Source organism: Manis pentadactyla, chromosome 12 (genome assembly GCF_030020395.1).
Source record: "Manis pentadactyla isolate mManPen7 chromosome 12, mManPen7.hap1, whole genome shotgun sequence".
Taxonomy (NCBI): domain Eukaryota; kingdom Metazoa; phylum Chordata; class Mammalia; order Pholidota; family Manidae; genus Manis; species Manis pentadactyla.
In genome coordinates this window covers 81,452,854-81,474,715 of record NC_080030.1, presented here as the reverse complement: position 1 = coordinate 81,474,715, position 21,862 = coordinate 81,452,854, and the positions used below count along the sequence as shown (strand labels likewise).

General features: G+C 37.4%; 1 protein-coding gene across 3 annotated transcripts in view; it reads right to left on the bottom strand.

The window, feature by feature from the left end:
• LOC118913774 (cytochrome b5 reductase 4) overlaps window positions 1-21,862 on the bottom strand; it is a 94,134-nt gene that overhangs the window by 70,311 nt on the left and 1,961 nt on the right. For all 3 annotated transcript variants that reach the window (XM_036888013.2, XM_036888011.2, XM_036888012.2), the window contains exon 2: window positions 19,471-19,624. In XM_036888013.2, the coding sequence (XP_036743908.1) occupies window positions 19,471-19,624 (154 nt within the window). The remainder of the gene's footprint in view (window positions 1-19,470; window positions 19,625-21,862) is intronic.

Below are 21,862 nucleotides of genomic sequence, written 5' to 3'. Positions count from 1 at the left end.
TGTAAAGACACAATTAACTTCTTTCTATAGCTCTAACTGCTCAGGTGAGGCAGAATTTACACAACTGACAGCCAATGAAATATAAATAAATAGTATTTATGGACCCACAGGCATAATCTCAATTTATGCTAAGCTATTAATAAATTCTGCAAAACCTAAATCCTAACACTGACATTAAGAAAAATAGGGGCAGGAAGAGATTCATGAAACATCCATCCTAAATGGTGCAAAACTGGGCTGTGACCAAGATTCTCCACGCACAACCCAGCTAGTACTTTTAGACCGTTTACATCAGTGACCTTCAGTGGCAGAGGCAGATTTAGGGAGGATATCTCATCTATCTACCTACCTACCTGTCTGTCTGTCTATCCATCTCTTTATCTTTCCATCCATCCCCTCCTTTATGCTATACTTTATTTTTGTTTTGTACTTGTTTTTTAAATTCTTACCAGGAGTAGATACAAGAAAGGGGTTTACTGAGTACTGTTAAGAAGAGAAACTTAATTTCACTATATATACATATATATATATATATATATATATATATATATGCCAAATCAGAATGTTGTAACCCCTAAAATTATACAGTGTTATGTCAATTATATCTTAATGAAACTAAAAAAGTTAAAAAAAGAAGAGCAACTTATTAAAATTAAAGTACAACAGTTGAATTAGGAACATATACTCTAACGTTTACATAATATTTAAATTTACTAAATGCCCTAGCAATATCCAGAGATAAAGTTTATAGTTAATTCATCCTGGCAGAGCTACAGTGCAACTGAATGCACACATTCATAACAATAGCTACCCTGAGTTTAGACAATGTACTAGTAGGACATGTTCTAGTATTTTTACAGTAAATTACCTCTTTTCTGTTATATATTTGGAACTCTGAGTTCTCAAATCACTTCTCAGTATAAAAATTACCCACTTTAAAATTACCAGTTAGTGCTTTGTATTATCAGAAACTTACAGTGCCAATTCAGTCACAGAGTCTTAAGACTCAGAGAATTCTAAAGGCAATTTTTAGCTAGCTGTCATCTAGATCACATTTACAGGATCTGCAGACAGACTATCTCCCTGCAGCTGCTTGAGCAGTACCACAGTCTAGAAGCTCACACACTGATTGTTTCACAAACTTAGTTCAAGGAACAATATAATTTTTATATCTGAAAACTAATGTTGCCATCTCACACAGAAAGAACTCTTCCTCTTGGCAAACACCTCCTCTAGCTTTTCATGTATACTTTTTATATTTGTTGTAAGTAAAACCCCAACTACTACTGATAAAGACTAGGCTTCTTATGATACAATACTCAACTTGAAATTTGTGTAAGTTTATGTGTAAAAACTTAAAAGTCCCACAATACATGTAAAAGAAAAGCAAATATATACCAGTTGCCTAACCTACCTAACAGTGTTACTATGAACAAGCATTACATGCAGTCCTCAACTACCTAGCAGCTAAGGCCAAGAGAGACATTAGTAACAATGGTTTCATTATCTGACCTTAAGAAGTATTAAAAAGCAACAACGAAAGGAGGCCACTAGTTTTTTGAGAGGGCATCTTTCATATTTATTGATCAGATGGTTGTTAACAACAATAAAGTTCTGTATAGGGGACTCAATGCTCAATGCACAATCATTAATCCATCCCAAGCCTAATTCTCGTCAGTCTCCAATCTTCTGAAGCATAACGAACAAGTTCTTACATGGTGAACAAATTCTTACACAGTGAATAAGTTCTTACATGGTGAACAGTACAAGGGCAGTCATCAGAGAAACTTTCGGTTTTGATCACACATTATGAACTATAAACAATCCGGTCAAATATGAATATTCGTTTGATTTTTATACTTGATTTATATGTGAATCCCACATTTCTCCATTATTATTATTATTATTATTATTTTTAATAAAATGCTGAAGTGGTAGGTAGATGCAAGATAAAGGTAGAAAACATAGTTTAGGGAGCCAACATGGCGGCGTGAGTAGGACAGTGGGAATCTCCGCCCAAAAACATATATACTTTTGAAAATACAACAAACACAACTAGCCCTAAAAGAGAGACCAGAAGACGCAGGACAGTGGCCAGACTGCAGCTAGACCAGCGAGAACCCAGCGACTGGTGAAAGGGGTAAGATACAAGCCCCGGCCCGGCGGGACCTGAGCACCCCTCCCCCCAGCTCCGGCGGGAGAAGAATAGGCAGAGCGGGAGGGAGACGGAGCCCAGGACTGCCGAACACCCAGCCCCAGCCATCCGGGCCAGAGCGCAGACACAGTACGTGCCCAGGGGGCCCTGGATACTGGGGGAACAGGGAGTAAGACCTCTGAGCGGGTGCTGAAGCTGATGCCCCTGTGACAAAGAAAAGCGGGGGCTTTTTGAAAGTCTTAAAGGGACAGGGACTTAACAGCTTGACGGAAACAACCCAGGTCACAGTACAGCAGCTGGAAATTACAGGGAAAACCGGGTGCACTAACCCCCTGGGCAACAGCTCTGAGACCCCTCACGGAGGCAAACAGTCAAGCAGCCCCCCCATCCATTACCCCACCGGGCGCTGCGAAAGCAGAGAAGCAGCCTGAGACAAATTCCGCCCACAGAAAGGGAAATTTCTCCCTTCCGGCCAGGCAAGACACAAAGACCCACTCTACACGCAATTACCCAACACAAGCCACTAGGGGTCGCAGTTGTCCCAGTAAAGAAAGGCCAGTAGCAAGTGAAAATTTTGGCCCTCCCAGCTGACAGTCAATAGCACCTGTCAACATGAAAAGGCAAAAAAATATGATCCAGACAAGACTAACCCAGACAGCTTCAGCATCTGCTACATCTTCCCCTGAGAAGGAATCTGGGGAGATAGATTTAGCCAGTCTTCCTGAAAAAGAATTCAAAACAAAAGTCATAACCATGCTGATGGACTTGCAGAGAAATATGCAAGAACTAAGGAAGGAGAATTCAGAAATAAAACAAGCTCTGGAAGGACTTCAAAACAGAATGGACGAGATGCAAGAGACCATTAATGGACTAGAAAACAGAGAACAGGAACGCAGAGAAGCTGATGCAGAGAGAGATAAAAGGATCTCCAGGAATGAAAGAATTTTAAGAGAGCTGAGTGACCAATCGAAAAGGAACAATATAAGAATCATAGGTATTCCAGAAGAAGTAGAGAGAGAAAAGGGGATAGAAAATGTCTTTGAAGAAATAATTGCTGAAAATTTCCCCAAACTAGGGGAAGAAATGGCCTCTCAGACCACAGAGGTACACAGAACTCCCATGACAAGGGATCCAAGGAGGGCAACACCAAGACACATAATAATTAAAATGGCAAAGATCAAAGACAAGGACAAAGTATTACAGGCAGCCAGAGAGAAAAAAAAGGTTACCTACAAAGGAAAACCCATCAGGCTATCATCAGACTTCTCAACAGAAACCCTACAGGCCAGAAGAGAATGGCATGATATACTTAATGCAATGAAACAGAAGGGCCTCAAACCAAGACTACTGTATCCAGCACGAATATCATTTAAATATGAAGGAGGGATTAAACAATTCCCAGACAAGCAAAAGTTGAGGGAATTTGCCTCCCACAAACCACCTCTACAGGGCATCCTACAGGGACTGCTCTAGATGGGAGCACTCCTAAAAAGAGCACAGAACAAAACACCCAACATATGAAGAAGGGAGGAGGAGGAATAAGAAGGGAGAGAAATAAAGAATCATCAGACTGTGTTTATAATAGCTCAACAAGCGAGTTAAGTTAGACAGTAAGATAGTAAAGAAGCTAACCCCAAACCTTTGGTAACCACAAACTTAAAGCCTGCAATGGCAATAAATTCATACCTTTCAATAATCACCCTAAATGTAAATGGACTGAATGCACCAATCAAAAGACACAGAGTAATAGAATCGATAAAAAAGCAAGATCCATCCATATGCTGCTTACAAGAGACTCACCTCAAACCCAAAGACGCGCACAGACTTAAAGTCAAGGGATGGAAAAAGATATTTCAAGCAAACAACAGAGAGAAGAAAGCAGGTGTTGCAATTCTGGTATCAGACAAAACAGACTTCAAAATAAAGAAAGTAACAAAAGACAAAGAAGGACATTACATAATGATAAAGGGCTCAGTCCATCAAGAGGATACAACCATTATAAATATATATGCACCCAATACAGGAGCACCAACATACCTGAAACAAATATTAATAGAACTAAAGGAGGAAATAGAATGCAATGCATTCATTCTAGGAGACTTCAACACACCACTCACTCCAAAGGACAGATCCACCAGACAGAAAATAATTAAGGACACAGAGGCACTGAACAACACATTAGAACAGATGGACCTAATAGACATCTACAGAACTCTACATCCAAAAGCAACAGGATACACATTCTTCTCAAGTGCACATGGAACATTCTCTAGAATAGACCACATACTAGGCCACAAAAAGAGCCTCAGTAAATTCCAAAAGATTGAAACCCTACCAACCAACTTTTCAGACCACAAAGGCATAAAACTAGAAATAAACTGTTCAAAGAAAGCAAAAAGGCTCACAAACACATGGAGGCTAAACAACACGCTCCTAAATAATCAATGGATCAATGACCAAATCAAAATGGAGATCCAGCAATATATGGAAACAAATGACAACAACAACACTAAGCCCCAACTTCTGTGGGACACAGCAAAAGCAGTCTTAAGAGGAAAGTATATAGCAATCCAAGCATATTTAAAAAAGGAAGAGCAATCCCAAATGAATGGTCTAATGTCACAACTATCGAAATTGGAAAAAGAAGAACAAATGAGGCCTAAGGTCAGCAGAAGGAGGGACATAATAAAGATCAGAGAAGAAATAAATAAAATTGAGAAGAATAAAACAATAGCAAAAATCAATGAAACCAAGAGCTGGTTCTTCAAGAAAATAAACAAAATAGATAAGCCTCTAGCCAGACTTATTAAGAGGAAAAGAGAGTCAACACAAATCAACAGTATCAGAAATGAGAAAGGAAAAATCACGACGGACCCCGCAGAAATACAAAGAATTATTAGAGACTACTATGAAAACCTATATGCTAACAAGCTGGGAAACCTAGGAGAAATGGACAACTTCCTAGAAAAATACAACCTTCCAAGACTGACCCAAAAAGAAACAGAAAATCTAAACAGACCAATTACCAGCAACGAAATTGAAGCGGTAATCAAAAAACTACCAAAGAACAAAACCCCCGGGCCAGATGGATTTACCTCGGAATTTTATCAGACATACAGGGAAGACATAATACCCATTCTCCTTAAAGTTTTCCAAGAAATAGAAGAGGAGGGGATACTCCCAAACTCATTCTATGAAGCTAACATCACCCTAATACCAAAACCAGGCAAAGACACCACCAACAAAGAAAACTACAGACCAATATCCCTGATGAACGTAGACGCAAAAATACTCAACAAAATTTTAGCAAACCGAATTCAAAAATACATCAAAACCATCGTACACCATGACCAAGTGGGATTCATCCCAGGGATGCAAGGATGGCACAACATTCGAAAGTCCATCAATATCATCCACCACATCAACAAAAAGAAAGACAAAAACCACATGATCATCTCCATAGATGCTGAAAAAGCATTTGACAAAGTTCAACATTCATTCATGATAAAAACTCTCAGCAAAATGGGAATAGAGGGCAAGTACCTCAACATAATAAAGGCCATCTATGAAAAACCCACAGCCAACATTATATTGAATAGCGAGAAGCTGAAAGCACTTCCGCTGAGATCGGGAACTAGACAGGGATGCCCACTCTCCCCACTGTTATTTAACATAGTACTGGAGGTCCTAGCCACGGCAATCAGACAAAACAAAAATATACAAGGAATCCAGATTGGCAAAGAAGAAGTCAAACTGTCACTATTTGCAGATGACATGATACTGTACATAAAAAACCCTAAAGACTCCACCCCAGAACTAGTAGAACTGATATCGGAATACAGCAAAGTTGCAGGATACAAAATCAACACACAGAAATCTGTGGCTTTCCTATATACCAACAGTGAACCAACAGAAAGAGAAATCAGGAAAACAACTCCATTCACAATTGCATCAAAAAAAATAAAATACCTAGGAATAAACCTAACCAAAGAAGTGAAAGACTTATATTCTGAAAACTACAAGTCACTCTTAAAAGAAATTAAAGGGGACACTAACAGATGGAAACGCATCCCATGCTCATGGCTAGGAAGAATTAATATCGTCAAAATGGCCATCCTGCCCAAAGCAATATACAGATTTGATGCAATCCCTATGAAAACATAGTTTAGTGCTGTAGGCCACTAGTTCTTTAAAGAGAGAAACTCTCTTTGGGTTTTTTATGTTGACATTGTGAAAAATCATGAATCCCTATTTTGGGACATTGACAACATAACAGATACTATAATTTAATGATATGCAGAAACATTCTTCAAAGAGCATTTCTTCCATCCTCCTTTGCCCTAATTTAGGTAGCCACTGTCTCTTTAGACTTGCATATTCTGGGAATTTTATATAAATGAAATTATACAGTGTGTGGTCTTTTGTGCTTGCCTTCTTTCACTTACTACACTTTCAAGGTTCATTCAGGCTGTAGCATTTATCAGTACTTCATTCCTTTTTAGGCGGAATAATATTCCACATGTGGAGATAACACAATTTGTTTATCCATTCTTCAGTTCATGGACATTTAGGTTGTTTCTTCTTTCGGACTATTATGAAGTAATGCTGCTATGAACATCCATTTACATGTTTTTGTGTGGATATATGTTTTTTATTTCTTTCAAGTATATACTGAGGAGTGAGTTTGTTGGGTCACATAGCAATCCATGTTTAACCTTTGAGGAACTGTCAGACTATTTTCCATTCTCACCAGCAATGTGAGAAGGTTCCGATTTCAAAGAGCTCTTTTTTCATCCCTACTCCAGCTCCTGAGAGAGAGGAAAAGCCTTAGAACTTGAATATAGAACTTGAATCACACCACATCTCAAATAACTGAATTCAGAACTGGATTGTAGAATGCTCCAATTTAATCTCAACCCCATTTTGAGAGCCCAATGACATTAGATTTAAGCGACACTATACCTATTAATCTATTTCCCAAATGAGGCTCTCACTATTTTCTAGGTTAGGTAACCATACACACGAACCCCTATAGCCTACTGATAAGGAGTGAACTACATGCCCATGGTTCAGGCCAGAAATCCACTAACCATTTTTTATTTTTCTTTGTTCTAGTACATATCAGAGTCTCAGATCATGACCCAGAGGTTCCTAGGAGAGCTTAAGGCTCTTTTGGTGATCCAAGGCCAAACATAGAAATCTGCCTTTTAAAAAAAATATCATTCTTTAAGTCAGATTTAACAGAGGTGACATTAGAATGCAATTGTCATCTATTAAGCCACATATTAGATATTTGTCAAAATGTAAAACGATGCCACCTATCCACTTTGTTGTAAATAGTTTTTTTGTAAAAAAATGTATTATTTATGATACAGTGAGCTTATTCTTATTTTAAAATTACTTTCAAAATATTCTTTAAGTTTCTTAATTTTAATTTCTCAAAGGTAAACATAAATAGATACAATCATCATAAACAAAGCTTCTTGGGGTCCTCAATAACTTTTAGAATTTAAGAGCTGTAAGTAAAAGTGGCATTTTTGTAATTAGATTTAAAAATAATTTTTGTTTTAATATTCAAAGAGATTCTCCAAAGCCCCACATTACTTTCATTCAACAAAAATTTATTTAATGCCTATTATGTATGTGCCAAGTATCATGCCACCATACTGTAGCATTCCTATTTATTTCACTATACACCACTGAAAAGTGCATTCATATAGTAAAGTCATGGCATATTTCACTGTATTTAAAAGCAGATCCATTTTTACAAGTACTATGAATACTTTGCCATCTTGTGTTTGGTAAAGAAACTGCATATCGCTTTCATTATTTCACGTCCACAAATCCAGGTCATCTACTCATCTAGTTCTTCTGACGGCTGCTGAGAGAAGCTGTCAGGAGATGCAACAATAAAACGGCATGTGGAGCAGGGTTCTGGGAAGATGGAGGAACAGGGAGTTTCTGTGATCGCCTCACCTCACAAACACACCATGGGAGCAGCTACGTGTAATAACACTCACTCTGAGAATGACATGAAACTGGCAGAACAAACCTTCCACAGCCAGTGAAAAAGTGGAGGCCCTGCCAAGAAAGGTACAAGGTGCAGTAACACTGTCAGGACACAAACCTCCTCCTGCCACACAGCCCTCAAGTGGAGGAGCTGTGGCCTAGAGGCCCACACCAGCATGACTGGCCCTGGGGACCTGCACCGGGGAAATAAGCTCCTGAAACGTCTGTCTTTGAGAATTAGCAGGGCCTAACTGGGGGAGAACTGGAGGCTCCAGAGGCCAAGCCTCCGCTCCTGGAGGGCCAGTGTGCTGTGCTGACTGGTCTGAGGCCCAGCACGGAAAGGGGAGTTTAAAAAGAGCCTGGGTTACATAGGAAGGAGACTTACTGATTAACATTGGAATGTGTATGAGAAGGGCAGGGAACTGAAGAAGTTTTCTAAGGGAGAGGAGGGGCTGGCAGGCCCCATTTTTCTTGCCCTCACTCAGCCTATCTGGCCAGATACCTCAGGAGCCAGTTCTGATACTCTCCATCTACTGAGTCAGCACCTACTTGCCCTACCCAAACATTCTCTTGCGGACTCACCTTGCACAACTTACCCACCCCTTGAGGCACACCTCCAAAGCAACCCCACACCAACACACCCAGCTACCAGTCTCAGCTGGGACCACTGTTCCTCCAGAGCATCTCCTGCCCTGGGGAGGGGAGGAACTAGCCCCGTCCACCTGCACACTAACAGTAGATACCATCTGGCCTCTTAGGCAGCCATGCCAGGAATAAACCCCTCCCTACCAACCCATCCATGGGAGTCCAGAGGGCATTACTAACAGCAAGGATGGGGGTCAGCCCTAAGGCCTAAACACCAGCACACCTGCAGGGGCTGCAACCAAGCCTTCCAGCCAGCTATACCAGAATGAACCTTGCAAGCCAGTGCATCCACAACAGCTGCACCCATCACTGCTGACAGCTGGGCTGAGGACTGGCACCAGCCACCAGCCTCCTGGCAGCAGTCATGGCTCAGCCAACAGGAGGGAGCACACAGACAAATAGGGCACACCCCGGAGCACCCAGTTCTGGTGATTACAGGCTACTGTGCTAATGGGCACCATAGGATGCCTATGACATAAGGGGACTTCATTCAGAAGTCCAAGACTAAGAGACATAGTTGACCTACTAATATATTGAAATAAACATAGAGAACCAGACAAAATGAGGATGCAGAGGAATATGTCCCAAATCAAAGAACAAGATAAAACACCAGAAAATTTGCCAAACAAGATGGAGATAAGCAGCTACCTGATAAGAGAGTTCAAAGTAACTGCCATAAAGAGACTCACTGGACTAGAGAGAAGAGCAGATGAACTCAGTGGGAACTTCAAGATAGTATAAAAAAGAACAAGTAAGGGCTGAAGAATACAATAACTAAAATGAAAAATACATTAGATGGAATCAATAGCAGATTAGAGGATGCAGAAGGATCAGAGATCTGGAAGATAAGGTAGTGGAAAACAACTGAGCTGAACAACTGAAGAAAAAAGAAAAGAATTTTTAAAAACCAGGAGAGAGTACTAGATCTCTGCAACTTCAAGAAAAACAACATCCAAGAGGGGGTTCCAAGAGAAGACAGAAAGGGGCAGAAAATTTACTTAAAAAAATAATAACTGAAAACTTCCCTAACATGGGGGAAGGAAACACACATTCAGGTCCAGGAAGTAGGGAGAGCCTCAAACAGGATGAACCCGAGGAGATCCACACCAAGGAACGTCATGACTTAGATGACAAAGATTAAAGATACAGAGAGAATCTTAAAAGCAAGGGAAAGCAAACAGTTATGAAAAAGGCAAATCCCATAAGGCTCTCAGCTGATGTTTCAGCAGAAACTCTGCAGACCAGAAGGCAGTGGCATGAGATATTCAAAGTGCTGAAAGGAAGAAACCTACCACCAAGAATACTCTACCCTAGGGGCTTTCTTGTCCCCTCCTGGCATGTGCCAGGAGCTCTGTCCTCTCGCTTTATCTTTAAATAAAGCCTCTGCCTTCCTCTCCTAAAAAAAAAAAAACAAAAAATATTCTACCCAAAAAGTTATCTTTCAGAATTAAAGGAGAGATAAAGAATATGCTAAACAAAAGTTAAAGGAGTTCATCACCACCACCCCAGGCATTACAAGAAATGTTAAAGGGACTTCCTTAAGTGGAAAAGCAAAGGCCATTATAAGAAATCATGAAAGGAAAAACATTTCACTAGTAAAAATAAATATACAGCGAAGGAAGTAGGCCAATCACTTATAAAGTTAGCATGACGTTCAAAACACAAATGTAGTGAAATCAATTAAATTACATACACAACAATTAGTCAAGAGATACACAAAATGAAAAGATGGAAATGATAATATCATATACATAAAACATGGAGGGGAAATAATGAAAAAAGTGCTTTCAGAATTGTTCAAACTTAAACAACTATCAACCTAATATGGACTGTTATGCATGTAGAATGATGTATGATATATAACCAAAAACCAAAAGCCTATAATAGATACAAATAACAGAGAAAGGAATCTAGTGTAACACCAAAAAAAGTCACCGAATCACAAGGGGTGAGAGCAAACAAAAGAAAGGAACACAGAACTACAAAAATAACAAGAACATAATTAATAAAATGGCCATAGTATATACCTATCATTACTTTAAATATAAATGAACCAGATGCTCCAATTAAAAGACACAGAGTGGCTGAAAAGATTAAAAAATAAGAGCCATCTACATGTTGCCCACAAAAGACCCACTTCCGACCTAAAGACAGTACAGATTGCAAATGAAAGTATGGAAAAAATATTCTATACAAATGGAAGCAAAAAAAAAAAAAACTGTCACAGCAATATTTACATCAAATGACAGAGATTTCAAAGACTAATGAGACAAAGGAGGGTATGATGATAAAGGGATCAATCCATCAGGAGGATATAACAATTGTAAATATCTATGTAGCCAACATAGGAGCATCTAATATATAAAGCAAATATTAACAAATATAAAGGGAGAAAATGACAGTAATACAATAATGATAGGGACTTAACACTCCACGTACATCAATGGATAGACAACCCAGACAGAAAATCAAGAAGAAAACAGTAGCTTTGAATAATACATCAGACCAGATGCTTACAAGATATATACTAAACGTTACACCTAAAAAAAGCAGAATACACAAACTTTTCAAGAGCACATGGGATGTTCTCCAGTATAGATCACATTTTAGGCCACAAAACAAGTCTTGCTAAATTTAAAAAGACTGAAAACACATCAAACATCTTGTCCCAACACAATGGTGTGAAACTAGAAATCAACTGCAAGAAAAAAAAAATGAAAAAACACAAACATGCAAAGGTTAAACAACATGTTACTAAATAACCACTGAGTCAATGAAGAAATCAGAGATCAAAAAATATATGGAGGCAAGTGAAAACAGAAACACCGTGGTTCAGAATCTTTGGGTCATTGCAAAAGCAGTTATAAGAGGGAAGTTTACAGCAATACAGGACTATCACAAGAAACAAGAAAAAAAAATCTCAAATTAAAAATATAACCTAGTAATTAAGGAACTAGAATAAGAACAAAGCCCAAAGTTAGTAGTATGAAGGAAATAACAAAGATCAAAACGGAAATAAATGAAAGGGACAAAGAAAAAAAGGATCAATGAAACTAAGAGCTGGTTCTTTTGAAAAGATAAACAAAATTAACAAACTTTTAGCCAGACTCATCAAGAAAAAGACTCAAATAAAATAAAAAATGAAAGAGAAGTTGCAACTGACAGCACGGAAAGTCAAGGGATTATATGAGTATTCTGCAAAAAAAACTACATGCCAACAAACTGGACAACCTAGATGAAATGGAAAATTCCTAGCATCATACAATCTTCCAAGACTGAACCATGCAGACATAGAAAATCTGAACAGACCAGAGTAACAAAAGTGAATCAGTAATCAAAATATGCCCCCAAAACAAAAGTTAAGAACCAGATGGCTTCACAGGTGAGTTTTATAAAACATTTAAAGAAGAACAAATACCTGTTATTCTCAAACTATTCTAAAAAATAGAAAAGGAAGGAATGCTTTCAAATTTATTCTATGAGGCCAGCATTATCCTGATACCAAAACCAAAGACACCACAAAAAAAGAAAATCAAGAATTTACTTCATGAACATCAATGCAAAAATCCTCCACAAAAAAATCAGATTCAAGAATACTTTAAAAGGACCATTCACCATGATCAAGTGGGATTTATTCTATATATACAAGGGTGGTTCAACATCTGCAAAAAACATAACACACCACATTAACAAGAGGATAAAAAACAAAGACCATCTCAGTAGGCATAAAAAAAGCATTTGCTGCAGTCTCATGGTAATACTTGAACTGAAGAGGAGTTGTTGCTTATGGATGAGCAAAGAAAGTGGTATTTTTGTGATGGAATCTATTCCTGATGAAGATGCTGTGAGGACTGCTGAAATGACAACAGGAGACTTAAGAGTATTACATAACTCTAGTGATAAAGCAGCACAGGGTTTGAGAGGACTGCCTCCAATTTTGAAAGAAGTTCTCCTGTGGGTAAAATGCTATCAGTAGCAAGCATCACATGATACAGAGAAATCACTCATGAAAGGAGAATCAATGTGGCAAACTTCATAGTTGCCTTATTTTAAGAAATTGCCACAGTCAGCCCAACCTTCAGCAATCACCACCCTGATCAGTAAGGAGCCATCAACATCAAGGCAAGACCCTCCAACAGCAAAAATATTATAACCCACTGAAAGCTCAGGTGATGGGTTAGCATTTTTTAGCAACAGAATAAAATTAAATCACTTTAGCAATGAAGTAAACTAAGGTGTGTACATTTTTTAAAACATAATGCCATTGTACACATAACAGACTTCAGCATAGTGTAAACATAACTTTTACATGTACTGGGAAACTAAAAAATTCACTTGACTCCTTTATTATGATATTTGCTTTATTGCAGTGGTCTGGAACCCAGCCTGCCTGAAATATCTCCAAGATATACCTGTATAGTGCTATCATTTTTGTTTTTTTAAAAAGTTATGTATTTTTTAAAAAGAAAGAAAAAAGTAATATTTACAATTTCCTGAAAATCTGAGCTTCCATCTGATTTCATTACCATTCAATCTGATGAACTTTAAGAATTCCTCAGAGTGCAGGTCCACTGCTAAATAATGTTATTGATTTTCCAAAAAAGTTTTTATTTCATCTTCATATCTAGATAATTCTATATCTGTTTTTTCTTTGGCAGTCATTTTTATTGTTTCCAGGTGTGATTTTTCTGGCTATTACCAAGATTTTCTCTTTCTCTTTAGCCTTTAGCAATTTGAATGATTTGCCTGTATGTGATTTTCTTTATATTGCTCATGCTTAGTTCTGCTAGGCTTCTGAACTGACAATATTATGTTTTCCATTAAACACAGGAAATTTTTGGCCAGTATTTCTTCAAATATTTTGCTGCCCATTCTCCCATTCCTCTCCTTCTGGAACTCCAACTACACATATTTTAGACATATTTATTTTGTCCTCTAGGTCCCTGAGCCCTGAGCCTCTGTTCATTTTATTTCCAATCATTTTCCTCTTCATTTCCAGATTGGATAATTTCTATTAATCTAGCTCAAGTTTAGTAAGTCTTCCTTCTGTTACCACTAAACTGCTATTAATTTCATTCCGAAATTTTTTTATTTCATATATTGTATTTTTCGATTTTCGATTTCTATTTTTTACGGTTTCTTTCTATTATTTCCTATTTGTTTATTCACTATATACATACATTCTTTTATTTCCTTGAGTGAATTTATAACAGGCACTTTAAAATCCTTGTGAATTAAATTCATATCTAGATCATCTCAGGGTCAATCTCCAATAACTGTCTTTTTTTCTTGAGCACACCTAGAAACTTTGAATTATATTCTGGCCATTATAAATAGCATAGTGTAGAAACTCTGGATTCTGTTATATCCCTCTAGGCAATTAACTTGACTAATTAATTAGTTTGGGCTCAAACCCCAAACTGTTTTCTCTCTGGGGGAGTGAAAACTAAAACCTCTGTTCAATGTTTTGGGCTTTATTGGGGATGCTTTGAATCTGTCCATATGCAAGATTTAGATGTTTTATATCTGTCTCTGGATCTATCTTCTGGGTTTTCTCCCTAACTTCCCAGTTGCTCCACATGTTCCAAGCTCTGCCATCTAGTTCTTCAAGCCAGTGAGACTGGGAGTCTCCCTCTGAGTTCCCACCACCTTTCTCAGTACCAACTTGGGCACGACCTCAAGCTAAACGCTATCAGAAATGGGAAACTCACCTACAGATAGTTCCTTCTTCTAAATATAGATGACTCTTACTCTCTAGTTTCTGTCTGCAAAAGCTATGATTCATTGAATTACCAAAAATAAAAACCACCTCAAAATGATATCCTACATGACTGTTAATTAGCAATGATGTATAGCACAAGAGCTACAAATGATAGGCACCCAACAAGAAATACAAATTTCTTAATGAAGAAATTTACACTGGCACTTGAAGTAAGACACAATGCTACACCAGGATTAAATCTAGAGTTCAGTATGGTAAAACAGGAGGCAGTATAGTGTAACAGTTTAAAAACAAAAGCTTAGAATCAGGTAATTCAGATACTCACCAAGAATATATGAGTTATTACAAATTATCTCCATAAATATACTGATACCAATTCTATATGAAAAGAAAACATTAAAGTTGCCACCTCCCTAAAAATGATGATCAGAAATTAATAAAAATAGAAAATGGACAAGCAATAGAGAAAATCAAAACCAAAAGTTAACAAAATTGATAAACTTCTAGCAAGACTGATCAAGAAAAAAAAGAGAGAAGCCAAAAATCAGTGATATGTGTAATGAAACAGGATATAAAACTACACAACAAAAAGACAATAAAGAAAATGTCATAAACAAAGAAAAAGACAATAAGGAAATGTCATAAACAACTTTATGCCATTATGGTCAACAAATGAGATGAAATTAATAAATTCACTGAAAAACATAACTTATAAAAACTGACATAAGAATAAGAGAAAATTTGAATAGCCATGTATCTTTTTAAAAATTGAGTTTGTAATAAAAAACTTCCCTACAAAGAATATTTCAAAATGTTGGCTGAAGTTTGTAAACTACTGTGTCAACCAAACAAAATCCCTGAGGGTTGGATGAGGCCCCAAGTCCAGCAGTTTTTTCTCTTCTGTTGGATTTTTAGTGAATGGAAGGGAGGTACAGAGAGAGGAAAAGCAGAAAAAAGAGAGACTGAATGGTAATTCAGGAGATAAAAACAGAGTTAAGAGAAAGCAAATAGTCTTAGATGTCAGTAGGACAACAAAGGCTAGTGTAGAAGTCAGCCTGAAACGTGCGGATTAGATCAGGAGGGACTGCATGCAGCGAACCGCACCTGTAAGAAATGTTGATCTGTATTTCCTAAACAAGCAAATGATAGCAGAAGAGAGGTGTTAAAATATCTGAGGAAAGCAGTGAGGATACTACACAAATCTAAAGGATTTGTAGTAGTGAGGATATTATACAATCTAAAGAATAGTTGAGCTAACTTTAATATATATATTTAGATAACTTTAATAACAATATATTTAATGTTCAGATACACTCTATATTACTGAGAAAATATATTCCACTGTAAACTAACACATAAGTTCCAAATTTGAGAAGCTGTTCTTAGAAGAAAAGGGTTCTCTGCTAAGGTTAAGTAATACTGTAGTATTTCAAAATAAAATTGAAGTAGGGAGCTAAGGAAAACTAAAGAAAAGAACTTCCTGTTGAAAAAAATCAGCTCTATTTCTTGGTGGGTTTGAATCTAACCTAAGAAGTATAAAACCTAGTTTAGTATTTTTGGAATATAAATAAAAGATAGCTTCGTCAATTACCTTTACTCTCAGCAGTTATGCTCTATAGAGTTGCTGCAAATACTGAACCAAATACTGCAAATACTGCTCTGAGGGGAAAATACAGGGTTAGATTCTTGCAAGCCTCTGGTCACAACATTTTTGTCAATCAATATAACACATTGCTGACATAACCTCGTGTTTCTGTTCAAGGACACCTTATTCAATATACCACTACTGATTCAGGACAGCACTGTAACTCATACCTAAACAAAGCTTATGTAACATAGGCACTTTCCCTGTGAGACACATCATCGTCTTCTTTCAACAGCACTTTAGCACTATCCGTGGGGTCCATTTGAAACAGGAAAATCACCAACAAAAAACATCAGATGTGAAAAACATGGCACTAAATAGACCTCAAAAAGACACATCTTTACAGTATACTGAGAGCTGAAACAAGAAGGTAGAGCAATGCTTTATCCCATCTCAACTAAGAATGTGTGCTTTGTGCCAAATTCTTCACTGTACTGTGGGATGTGTGTCTGTAAATACCTGAAAGCACTGAGTACTGATTCTGGAGTTACAACTACATTTCAGTGAATAGGCAAACTTGCAAATTTGGCAACCATGAATAATGAGGACTGACTATACTCACAAAAATTTACACTACCATCCTACAAGCAAATTTTTTAAAGGTTTACTACAAATATCTGTAGAAATCTAGGAAGCTAGAATAGAAATAAAAAAGGACTAATTACTACTTCTTGGAATCAATCTGCCTAGATTTTTTAACATAGTTATAAGAAATGAAAAATGAAAACTACAGGCCCATTAGAAGTCACCTACAGGAGTCTCAAGCAGGCCTCTTCAATTTACTAGTATATGACCATCAGCACTAGGAGAAATCAAAGCATGTTTTATCTAAGCTATAAATTAAATGGATTAAATTCCACTCAGGGAACTTAATATTCTAAATTTTTAACAACAGAGTGGCCAGTGTATTGACTGTAACCAACTTTTTCTAGATACCATTTACTGAAATGACTTATTATCAGGCCACACTTTCCCTCACTCTAAGATCAAAGGCTTATATGTACATGTTGCCAAAAGATGGTTTTATGATTTAATGCATCATTACCCACATTGACTACACAGATACTACAATAAAATATGCTACAGGAAAAATAAAGTCTGATCTAGGCTCTACAGAGCTCTCATAGAAAGGTGATTTAGATGTTTGCTCAAAGCTTCACATGTTTATAATCACCATTAGTTCTTGAGAGAGAGAAATGGCAGTAACACAGAAAACTACAAAAGTATGAATTAATGGTAAATTCAACAAAAATCTTTAGAAAACACTGTCTCTCCCATCCATTCCCTCAACATTCCAATTAACTCTTATTTCATTACAGTAATTCCATACTTAACAGAAAATGGTAAGAATTAAATGAACAATTTAGAAATTCCATATACCTGCCTTACAAATCATTCCAGGCCAATGCCCACATTTTAGTTGATACATTTCACAGTCTGCTGCTAGTCAGTGTTCTCCTCACACCACTGTTTTTAGGAATGTGACTGGAAATAGCACACCTACTTACCTAAAAAAAGAAAATAGTCCCCAAAACATTAGCTACAAAAACCCCTATCAAAGTGTGTAATTTTGTCTGCCTGAGCCCGATCAGTTGAAATTTGAACTGATCTAAAAATGAGGCAATTGTTAGAAACTGAAGAATTTACTATTTTTAAAATGGGGCAAATGATATCATGCTTCCTTGTGGAATAGGAAGGATACTGTACTTTGATAAAACTTGGGTCCAAACATCATCTCCAAGCTAAATCTTGCATATATACTTCCCTTACAAAGGTATCATTAATATATTAAATTAGAACAGCTAAGAAGAAAAAGGCCATTACACTTAGTTACCTGCTTTCTTTTACTTTCATTTAAGACTGTGCTAGAGATTAGCAGGGACCTGTGTGTCCCACATCCATCCTCCTTTTCACTGTCCTTGTCAATATCCTGGTTCACCTATTACCACCTGAACTTCTGTAAAAAGCGAAGTGCTTTTTGTCTCATCTCAATTCACTACACCCACCACCAAACTGATCTTTACAAGGTTTACATACTCTGATCACACTGTCCCCACAGTCAAATACCTCAAAAAGCTCACACTGTCATCTAGATTAAGGAGACATTTCTCAGCTTGGATTTCAATCCAGTCCTCTACAATCTGACCTAGTATGCCTTTCTAGTCATCTTTCTTTTAATTCTCCAACAGTTAACTTCATTCCAGAACATACCTCAAGCATTCCTGTGTCTGTGCCCTAGTGCAGGCCATTCTCTTCACCTGGATGCACTTCCTCCTCACTTCCTGTCCATAGCTTCAGGACTAGCAACACCACAAAACTCTCTCTGATTTTCTTAATCCACATCTCCCCCACTCCAACCTGATACCACTTTCCTTATAGCCCTCTTATGGCACTGCATTCAGACTGGTCTAACAGTCTGTCATTTATCCTCTCCTACTAGGCCGGAAGCTCTACTAAGTTGAATTAGGTATTTCTTGATAACATAAAAACCAAACTCTTAACAAAGGAAAAAAAAAAGACACATCTTACTTGTTTGCAAAGAGGAAAAAACCTTATCATCAACAGGGTAGAACACATTCTACAACAGAAACTTTAAATAATATTTATCAAATCAACAACCTTACCCAAAAAGGTGCCAATACACTGAAATCATCACAAGAGATGTGTAACTTGGAGCAGTGTAAATTACTTTTCAAACAGCAAACCAGTCCCTTATTGCCATCAATACATCAAAAGAATAATAAAGTATACCTGTGTTATAACAATGCCTCATTTATTTATCACTAGGGTATGAAGGATTCACCTAAGTGAGTTTTCTGGAGAAACTGTCCTGCCCTCGTAAGGTACCCTGACCTCAGACTTTAGCCTCTAGAACTGTGAGACAGTAAGTTTCTGTGGCTTAAGGCACCCTGTTTGTGCTGCTTCATTCGGGCATCCCCAGCAAAGTAACAGTGTCTACCAGTGTCTTTCTGTTTATCGTATCACCAATTTACTGATAACCACATACCTCTTTAAATAACAAACTTCTTAAAAATGGTAAGTACTGCATTTATTCAACAAACACGTTTGGATGACATCCATGTGCTAGGCACCAAGGACAGAGCAGTTAAGACTGACATGGTCCCTGCCCTCACACAGGTTACAATGCAGTCAGGATAACTACAACAAACCAAAATTATGTAATGATAAAATTACAATTGCATGACACACTTCAAATAGAGGATAGTGGGCATATTCAACGAGCCCACTGCCACTGGTCACAGTTTTTCGCAGAACATAATAAATACTACCTACCTCTTATGCATATCCAACAATCATCTTTTTTGTTGTGTTTTTTAAGTTCCTCTTCAGTTACTTCAATTAACCTGCCTTTTAATCCCGTTAGATCCTTTCCACTTTTGGTTAGTCGAATCCAATCCATAAGACTTCTGCCCTGTTTCAGAGGGACCTAGAAAAGGGAAAAGGGAAGAATTCAATGTGCTTCTTTGAGTAATTAATTGCTTTCCATTCCACTTCCTGCTGCATGTCTTAGGCTGCTTCATTACTCTTACTTCTGTTCAAAAAGGTAAAGAAACTTAAATCTAACAATTCTACAAATCTTTTCACAGCTTTAGGAGATTGTAAAAATCATTTCTGCTGTATTAGAATTATAAATAGAACATTATATAAAATACCTGAGTTATGAAGTAGGGCTAGAAATTGTCATATAAATGCTCATCATATCACAGTATAACAAGAATAGTATTGAACCTGGAGTCAGAAAACAAGTTTTGGTCCTGGCTCTGTCACTGATATGTTATAGTCATTTATTTGGACCCAAATTTCTTTGCCTTGAAAATCAAACAGAGATGTGATAGAATATAAACAATTGACTAAAGTTGATTTTCTGGATTGTTAAATATACAGAATATTCGAACTCACTAGGCACCAAACTGTTTCTAAGAATTCACTGAGAAACAAAGGTTATCAAATAATGGAAAATGAAAAAACGACACCCCTCTTGGGAAGGGGTTGGCGAACTGCTCCGAGACTGTTTTTTGTTCAGCATCGTTTTCACACATGGTGGTGGTGGTGGTGGTGGTGGTGGCAGCAGAGGTGGTGTTGTTAAAGAGACACAATCATTATGTGGCCCTCAGAGCCTAAAATACTTACTATCTAGCCCTTCGGAGAGAAGTTTGCCTACCTCTGCAAGAAGATTTAATAACACAATGTTTGGTTTTTTTTGTGGCGTTTTTTCCCCCACAATACACTTTCAAGGCTTTCAGATGGGAGGTATTACTAGTATTTCAACTAGTTAAGACAACATAATGGAAAATTTTCAAGGCATCTCTACAGGGTAGGGCTACTGTCTAAAGTTGTATAACTGGTTTGTAACATAGTATGAGGAATGTTTAATGTAAAAGCAGACACATGAAAGTAAGTTTATTGCTATAGACTCCATGTTTGTGTCCCCCCAGAATCCCACCTTTGATAGACGATTAGCTCATAAAGTGAGAGCCTTCAGGAACTTCAGGAATGGGATTAGTGCTCTTACAAAGGAAGCCTCAGAGCTTCTTCACCCTTTCTGCCTTGTGAGGTCCTGGGGAAAAGAATGCTATGACCCAGGAATCAGACCCTTTCCAGACATCAAACTGGCTGGTACACTGAGCTTGGACTTCCAGCCTCCAGAACTGTGAGAAATAAACTTCTGCTGCTTATAAGCCAGCTAGTTTATGGTACTCTGTTACAGCAGCCTGAACAGATATTTATGTATCTCATTTCCCTAAATCATATCTACTTCAGACATGTATTTACACCCAAAACAACAAGGTAATAGGTCTGTGGTGCATTTTCAATTTCACTTTCCTTCCTCCCAATCTACATCATCCTATTCTCACCATCACTGAAATTATTTAGGTCTCTTAGTCCCAATAAATTAAGCAAAGTGTGATAACACGATCTTTCTGATCCCAAACCACAATCACTTCTCTCTCTTGTCTGCATAGATTCATAATCCACAGGGTAGTTAAAAGTAGTCTTTAAGAAAATGCAAATCTAATATGGGCCCTCCCTCCTGTAATGGTTCTCCACATTACCCTATGTACTTTGGGTATCTATGTAAATTACCCTATGTAATTAACCCTTGCTGAATTCCCTAGAGTGGTTTACCAGGACCTTCATTTGACCAATTTATCTCACTAGCTCCATCTTTTAATTTTTGCTCCTTCCTATGATATGCTTTAGCTGAATGGGAACTCTTCTTTGATTGCTATGAAATAACTGCTGGTCTACCTGGGTCAATTCCCCTGCTTTCCCCTACAGACATTATTTCCTCCAGACACTTTCTCTGATCCCAACTCCTTTATGGTCGTAACACACCGGTACAGTACTTATGGCATTTATACCTGACTGTTTACTAGTCTGTTCAGCCTATTAGACTAAAGTACTTAAAAGCAGAGACCTCATCTCCAGCATATACTATGTTCTCAGTAAATATTTATTTGTATTAGTAGAAATATAATAGCTAACACATATTGAGTGCATACTCTGTCAGGCACTGTGCTAAGGGTTTTGCACAACAATCCATGAGATCTGAAAACAAATATTAGGCAAGTAAAATTTAGTAAGTGCTTATCATATATCAAAACTGTGCTAAAAGAAACATTATTTAATTTAATACTATGAACAACCCTATAAAACAGGTACT